This window comes from Polypterus senegalus, chromosome 1 (assembly GCF_016835505.1).
Source record: "Polypterus senegalus isolate Bchr_013 chromosome 1, ASM1683550v1, whole genome shotgun sequence".
Classification (NCBI taxonomy): Eukaryota; Metazoa; Chordata; class Cladistia; order Polypteriformes; family Polypteridae; genus Polypterus; species Polypterus senegalus.
The window spans coordinates 67391782-67399772 of record NC_053154.1 but is presented as its reverse complement, the minus strand read 5'-3'; the positions used below and the strand labels follow the sequence as shown (position 1 = coordinate 67399772).

At 36.7% G+C, this 7991-nt stretch overlaps 1 protein-coding gene across 1 annotated transcript in view; it reads left to right on the top strand.

Moving 5' to 3' along the window:
• Window positions 1-261: 261 nt before the first annotated feature.
• Window positions 262-7991, top strand: part of LOC120523789 — a 126765-nt gene continuing 119035 nt past the window's right edge. Inside the window, exons 1-2 of the mRNA XM_039745429.1 lie at window positions 262-340; window positions 5230-5340. Coding sequence (XP_039601363.1) covers window positions 262-340; window positions 5230-5340 — 190 coding nt within the window. The remainder of the gene's footprint in view (window positions 341-5229; window positions 5341-7991) is intronic.

Here is a 7991-nt window from a genome sequence, read left to right as displayed (position 1 = left end):
TGTGCCATATAAATAAATGTTGTTGTAGTACTTCAGTCCACAGAACTTGTAAACATGCATTTCAGATACCATTTCTGGTCATGCTGACAAATACAGTTGATATCTATGATTGATCCTTAGCAATATGGCATAAATTGGTTGGCATAATGTCGGTGAGGTAGGAACATAAGAAACCCTTTGGTCTGAAAAAGCATATTCTGCAAAAGAATATTATCCTAGAAGTACTATAACAATGTTCCTGGACAGATTAATCTAAAAGTCATGTTCCCAGTTTTGTCTAAAGTTATATCTGCTTCTTGGGGAATGAAACTTTTAAAAATACAGTATTCTGAAAAAGAAGGTAAGTAGAAATGTTTTGAAATACAAACTGATGTTAAGTTCATGATAGATCCTTTCATGTGACATTAATTCAGAACATTGCATAATTAATAAAAGAAAGAGAGGTTAAGGAAAAATGTGCTTAGACTTTTGAAACCTTCACAAACTGAAATTATCAAGGTAAACTTTACCTAGCAAATGACCAAAGAGAACTTTCAATTAGGAGCCAGGAGGCAAATCATGATTTTATGGACTCATTCATTAAAAGAAGGAAATGAAACACCATCTTGCAGTTGAGCGTAGAATAATTTAGGCATTGTTTCTTACCACTGCAAGACTTTGCACTGAGTCAGTATGAGTTGAAAATGGGTAAAGTAAACTGTACTAATTATTACAACTACAGTAAAAATGCTGTAGAATGCAGCCCGCTTTCTATGCCCAACCATGAAGATCTTTGAACAATTTATCAGTGCCAACCTCAATAATATCAACAATGTATTTTCAAACCAATGCAACTTTGTAAAGGGTTGTAAAACTAACACCATCCACACAGCTCACCTTACAGATCAACACTGAGAGAAGAATAAACCAATCCATATGGTGTTCCTAGACCTGGGATCTAATTTATAAAACTTTGCCTGAATTCTAGATTGCAAATATGCGTACATCAAAAAACAGGAAAATGGGTAGGCCAAACAAAAATTCAATTTATAAAACTTGATATATGCACATTTGTATGCAATTTACCCTTTATAATTCAGTCATCTTGTAATTATGCATCTGTGAATGCATCTGGAACATAGCCCAATCGCCACCCCAAAAACACATTTAATCAGTCTCATACATATATGTCTCCTACATATAACAGATTTATTTACCTGCGGTGAGAAGAGAGACAGGCAAAAACAAAAATAAAACAAAAAACAAAGCAAACATCAAAACTTTGAAGACTGTAAGATGTTCTTGTACCTAAAGTAGAATCACGCAAAGAACATTTGTGTGGTGGCAGCAACAACCATAAGTACTGTATGTTGAATGACAAAACTAATTGGTAATGTGAATGTGGTGAGCTCTACTAGTTGTGTCATGCCTGTTATTAAAAATAAATAAATAAATGGAACAACCTCATGGTTGAGGCTTAGAAATGATTTGCTTATCTGCTAGAGTGCAAGTGCAACAGGAAGGGGGGTGCGGAATAGCACATCTGTACTCTCTGATTTTGATCTATGACTAGTATCTGTAATTATACTGTAGATGTCTTATGCAGCAGTATGCCAGAGCATATAGATATGGCAGATGAAATGGCTGTAGCAGAATTAGGTAAAACCTTTGTCTTTGAGTGAAATAACTATGCAAGTGCAATATGCAGTTCTCAATAAGTGGAAAGGGAGAGTGGGGTTGTTTGGCTTCATATCAATGGAGTTAAGGTGGAAGATTATTATGCTGTGCTACAATCGTGATGCTGCAGCCCTTTGTTGGCTGATAACCTCCCATCTGAAGCATCCGGACACCATGACCTGAATTTGAGGAGCTCCATGGTGTGCTTCACAGTTGAGCGTGCAAAAGAATGTGCAGCATTGCACTACTGCTCCTTTGCACTATGATGGTCTGGGGAAGGAATAAGGAACCAGTGTCTGAGCGAGTAGCTACTAACACCTGGCACATGTAATGATATAAGTTCTGTTACAAATGAATACAGAGATCCCCCGCTATATTGCGGTTCAGCTATTGTGCCCCTGCTACATCACGGATTTATTACTATTATTATTTTTAATAGGGGGCTCTGCCCCCTGCTTGCTTTGCTCACCCACCCCCATTTTTGGTTTACCAGATAAACAATTTAAAGAGATTATTTTCATAGGAATTGTTACATATGCATTATTTTCATTTTTACTTGAAAACTTTTGTAAAAACAATACTTGTCCTTTATTTCTTGCCCCGGGCGTGGGTAAATCTTTCTCGCGAGACTTATAACGGTGCTCGCGTCTTGCTGCTGCTAATGGCCAGCTGTGTGTTCTGCTTGTCACGCTTTGCGTCAATCACTTAAAAGCCTGTACAGCAGCTGTCCTTTTGCCACTTCACATCTCTGCCACTAGCATTCTGAAAGGGGTGGGGGAAGGGGGGTGAGGGCTGAACGCACGCTAAGGAGAAGCACTCAGATCATCTGCTGGCTTGCTGCAGTGTTCTGCTTGTCTTTGTTTTAAGAGCTGGGAGCACCTGAACTTTGTCTGCCAAAAGCATTCCAACAACTGCTAGGTTAGATGCCAGTGAACTTGTTTTAAATTGTTTGTAAGTAGGGGGTGATGTGCAAAAGTCACAGTATCACGGGTTTTGCTTCCTAAAGTTGTAATGTCTAGTCTTGCGTGTTGTCCAAGTGTCTCTCCGAGATGATCTGGTCTTGATCGCTTGGTCAACCCCCTTGGAGGTGTGCTGCACTCCTGCCACTTTGCGTCTGACCTGTTCACGTTGTGAAGATGGGGAGCTGAACACACACTAAGAGGAAGCGGATGGATCAGCTACTGGCTTTGTGCTGCTTCTGCCAAAATGCCTGTTCTGCTTGTTGCTCTGCGCATCGATCATTTAAAAGCCTGTACAGCAGCTGTCCTTCTGTCTCACTGCCTTGTCTTGCGTGACGTTAAAATGTCTCTCGCGGGATGTAAGATTGTCTTCTGAGAAGATCAAGCCTCGTCTCCCTGGTCTCCCCCCAAGATTTTTTTTTTATAATAAAGAGATGTTACTCATATCCTTAGCCCAACATCCACATATCATATCATATGTGTTTTAATAAGTTTACATGTGTTTAAAGTGTGTGGGAGGGGTATTTTAAGCTTAAACTATATAAAAAATGTTTGTTTATATGGTCTTTCTATATCGCTGATGGGTCTGGAACGTAACTACTGCGATAGGCACGGGATCACTGTTCTGTAGTATAGGGCATATGAAACAGTGAAAGTTCAGCCAGTTACCTAACTTACAAGCCACCATTCATATAGAGCATCATTAGCAAGTCAGCTGCCAACCTTACTTGGTGAGGTTGACTGAATGACTGAATTATGGGTTGACCCAGGCCACTAAACCATGATGTTTGTCAGTCTCATCATGGCATCACAGATGACTTGTGTGTTGACGAAATGTAGCTACTTACAGTTATTAAAAGCAGCTTCATTCTCAATAGCTGCCCTCATGGCAATGAGTTGTGGAAGTTGACCCAGACACAGACAGGCAGACACGTTCATGTCACCCACAAACACGTTTATTTACAATATTTACAAAAGTATCAATGGTCACACAGACCCAAATTATGGTCACTAAGACCCGAATTAGTGCACAAAACAAACCCCAAAGTCACAGTCCTGGCCACAATGCCTTTCTTCGGGCCGCCTCCACAGCTCTTCTGCCTCGTCCTTCTTCCACCCGACTCTAGCCTCGAATGAATGGAGACGGCCCCTTTTATATGGTTCCCGGATGAGCACCAGGTGTTCCCAGCATTCCTCTTCTGGCCACTGCTCTCCGGGCGCCGTCCTAAATCTTCCCCCCAGCACTTCCTGGTGTGGCGGAAGTGCTGGGGTAACAGGTCCCCAAGGCATTGGGGCGCCTCCTGGCGGTGACCACAGGCCCCTACAGGGTGGAGCTTCCATGCCCTGTACCCGTGGCCCCCAGAGCAACCCGGAAGGCAACCCCCACGTGATCCAGGGTGGGCACAGACCCACATCCGGTCCCTCATGACGTCCCGGCCGGGTCATGGCCCCTGGCATCCCTGACAGAGTGTAGTCCGTTTCTCAAATTGCGTTTGGGACATTTGAAAGTGTTGCAGATTGATTTTCTTGGCCTATATACTCACACTTGCTTTGATTTGATACAATTGAATATTTAATTCTTAATCATATTTATGTTGACCCTTACACTCTTCTTTCTTTCAATTGGGATTTTTTTCTTCAAGAATTTACGAAAATTGCAAATTATATTTCATTAAGCATATTGGCAACAAGTTGATTTGTTTACAGTCTGAACCAGTTAGTGATTTATAAAAACAATCCTGCTCCAAAACATTATTATGTTATAAAATGTGAATCTTTTGGGTAGTTTCAAAAAAGCATGACATTTGTCTTACAAAAGGCTCATTCAGGTTTGTTAATTTAAATTCCCAAACCACTGTTCTTAAATCCATTTGTGAGATTTGTTTCTCCTTTACTGTTCAAATGCAGACATAAGAGCCACCTGTTCTGTTGGGCCGCTTTGACAGGTTGTCATTTGCAGTGCTAGTACTGTGTATAGTGGCACTACCACACTACATAACATACTAAACTCATCTCTTAACTATGAAAATTCCTTCGGCAAATTATCAGTTTTACTCTACTTTGTTGCACTTTTTTATTTGTAACTGTTTAATATATAATGCCTGTTTTGATATTTGCTGTCATTTCAACTTCTCACTTGTTTCTCAATCTTTCTTTTAGAACAGTATATTTTTTTGCTTTTATTAGAATTTGTTAGTGATTTTATTATAATATTTAATGACAATGATAATCTTGCTTGTTCTGTCCTAACATTTTTGTGTGGAAATAAAGGAAACATTACAGCCTGAAATTTTATTGACTTACAATGCTCTTGTGCTGGCTCGTACTATTTGTACAAATCCTACTTAAATATTAGAAATTTGGTTAGAATGAAACTTGCAGAACCCAGCAGCTCTTTTTAACTAAAAAAGCACAAGAATGAAATGGAATGCTGCCGTTCTTATCATATTGTTTTTTAATATACATTAGTTTTACTTTGTCCTTTTGTCTTTTGCATTTTGTAATGTTTTTCTTTAACTATTTTATGTATAAAATCATAATGTGTTTTACTTATAAACATAAAGAACATTAGGCCTAACAATGATATGCTATTTTTTAATGTTCACATTTGCAGAACGGAAGAGAAAGAAAACACCTCATAAACTGTCCCAGTTCTTTAAAGAAAAAAAGCAAACTTTTTTGCCTGTTTCCCAGCCAAAAGAGTCTGAACAGTCTACTAACAGAGGTAAGCTGTGTACCAAGTTCAGGTTTCTGGCAAGTGCTGAAATGTAAAATCTTTACTGCTTTAAAATTTGGACCTGTTATGTAATTGTAAATTATAATTTGCAGCCTCAAACTGACTTTTAAGTCTATGTTTAAAGTAAGGTAGAACTGAACGTTACTGCATTTACAGACAAAAGCAATAATTCACCATCAGTTGTGATCTTAAAATGACTGTTCTGAACTGTCAGTTATACACAGCAGGGTGAAAGGAAATGTTCTGTTAGGGTTTCTGAAGAATACATAAAACAAAAAGCAATTTCATCATCCCTGCTCTATACTTTTGTGTAGCAGTGTCATTTTAGAAGCATTTACAATTTTATCTAAAGGTGACTGGTGGAGAAAAGTAATTTGTATATATATTATTTAGTTTGAATCATTTAGCTTATGAAATAAGCCAAATTACAAGATCTATTTTTGTTGCTACTATTATTGAAAAATGTAGTAACATTTTATAAAAATGAATATACTATTTTTTCAATTCAGTGCATACATACTATTCATACTTTGTGTAGCTACAATGTAGCTGCGTTTTCCCAAAATTACCAAAGTTCAGCAGCTTCAACTCAAAAAATGGGATTCAACAAAAGCCTGACGTGCAGAAATGATTCCACAGACAAAGTATCTTCATTTTTAAAAGTTTAGTTAAGTTTTAAAGTAAAACAGTTCACACAAAAAAAGGAAAATTAAAATACCAACAAAGAAATATTTAATGTTAAGAAAAGTTCAATTCTAAGCTTAATCTTGTTACATCTCAAATCGTTACTAATTTACTTAACATTTCTGAACCATTTCAAAACGGTCAGAAAACTGTATGCTTATCCCATTTCTAAATTTAAAATGGGTCTTTCAAGTCCCTCGTCACTGGGACCTGTTCTAAACCACAACTGAGCTTATTATCACACTGATTCTCAGTTACAGTAAGAAGGTTCTATCTCTTGCTAACTTATAAGGGGGAAAAGACTATACCATAAGTTATGACTATGAAAGAAATTTATGTTCTATTCAAATTAAGCAAACATTAATATGAGTTTAACTCAAAACTTCAACTTTCTAAGATTGGCTTAGAAAAAAAAATAGCATTTTTATAAATAATCACAAATGGATTTTCCAATAGAATGTTTGTTTGTTCATGGCATTCTATTCCAAATCACTGTAACATATAAAATAAATCTGGTCAACATTAACTAACATTTAATGTGCATATGCCTTTTTTAAATAAATTATATTAGCAATTTTAATCCTACTCTTAGCATATTTTCCATGTCATGAATTTGTGTAATTCTTTTAATTTTGAATAAGAAATTTACTTGTTTTAACATGCCGTTGCAAGAGATAAGGAAGATTTCCTCAGGCTCATACAGTAAGTGATTTATTTATATTTGTCATATTTTATTTTCAGACATTTTCTAAGAAGGTTCAAGTTATACAGAAAAATAAAAGTTATTAATATTAGTTTTTTATGTAATTTGTGTTTAGCTATATATGTAGGAAAGGGTTCCGAGGTACACATTCTAAATTTCATTGGCAATAATTTTGGCCAGCAAGTAGCCCAGTAGTCCTGTGCAATAACTTCCCAACCAGAGCTTCAGATACATGAATGCTTTCAAAAGAAATCCTTTATTAGCAGTACAAATAAGAGCACAATGCAGAGCAAGTGTATTAAATGCTGATGCAATCACAAACTGTACTATTCTCTCGCAGACTGCTTTCCCACAGGTCTATTGTGAAATTTCATTATTTTATGTGGCACACTGTGGTTGGTGGGTGTACAGCTCACCTAAACTCAAGGTGTCCAGTCTCTTTAAACCAAGGCCTGCTGTAGGACATCGATCACCCCTGCATTTTATGCATACTATGACTCAGTGTCTTAAATCAATGATAACATGAATTAAATTAATTTTTTTTTTTTCTACTGCTTCAACTACACTTTCAGATTTTTAAAAATATATACACTATGCAAACGCTGGATTTTCCCCCAGATAGGATTCAGTTTCTTTCTCATTGCAAGGTAAAATGCTGTATTAGCATAATTTAAGATTTTCTTTGTCTCTAATTTGAATAAAGTACAATAAAAATGTATTTTTACCACATATCCTAAATGTCATGTTTCTGCACAAATTGCCTAGTCCCTTCTGGTTAGGTCTGCTTTGCAATGCATAGAATGAAGCAAATATCAAAAATTGAAACTATACAGAGAAACATACTCTAAATAATTTTAACAAAAGTAGTGTTTCATCGAAGAATAAAATAACATTATGATGGGCTTGCACACTATCCATGACTTTTTCCTAAATAATGGTCAATGCTACAGGGTTAAGCTCTAACCCTCTTTGAAACTGTAATGGATTTAGTGGGTTTAAGAATATTATGATAATATCTTTTAACATTCTTTTTAAATAAAGTCAATAACATTGGTGTGGTTCTTTGTCAGATGTCTTCTGAAAGTTCATGGTGAGGAAATTGAATGCTTTCTTTATTCTGTCTCCATTGCCAAAGGCCAGTTGAAGTCTGTTGAATATCCAGATTAAACATGTGAATTGATCAAACTGAACATGTTCAAAGTTGACAGTTTATGGGATGACATTAGAAGGGTTCAGTAGTCTGACATTTGGC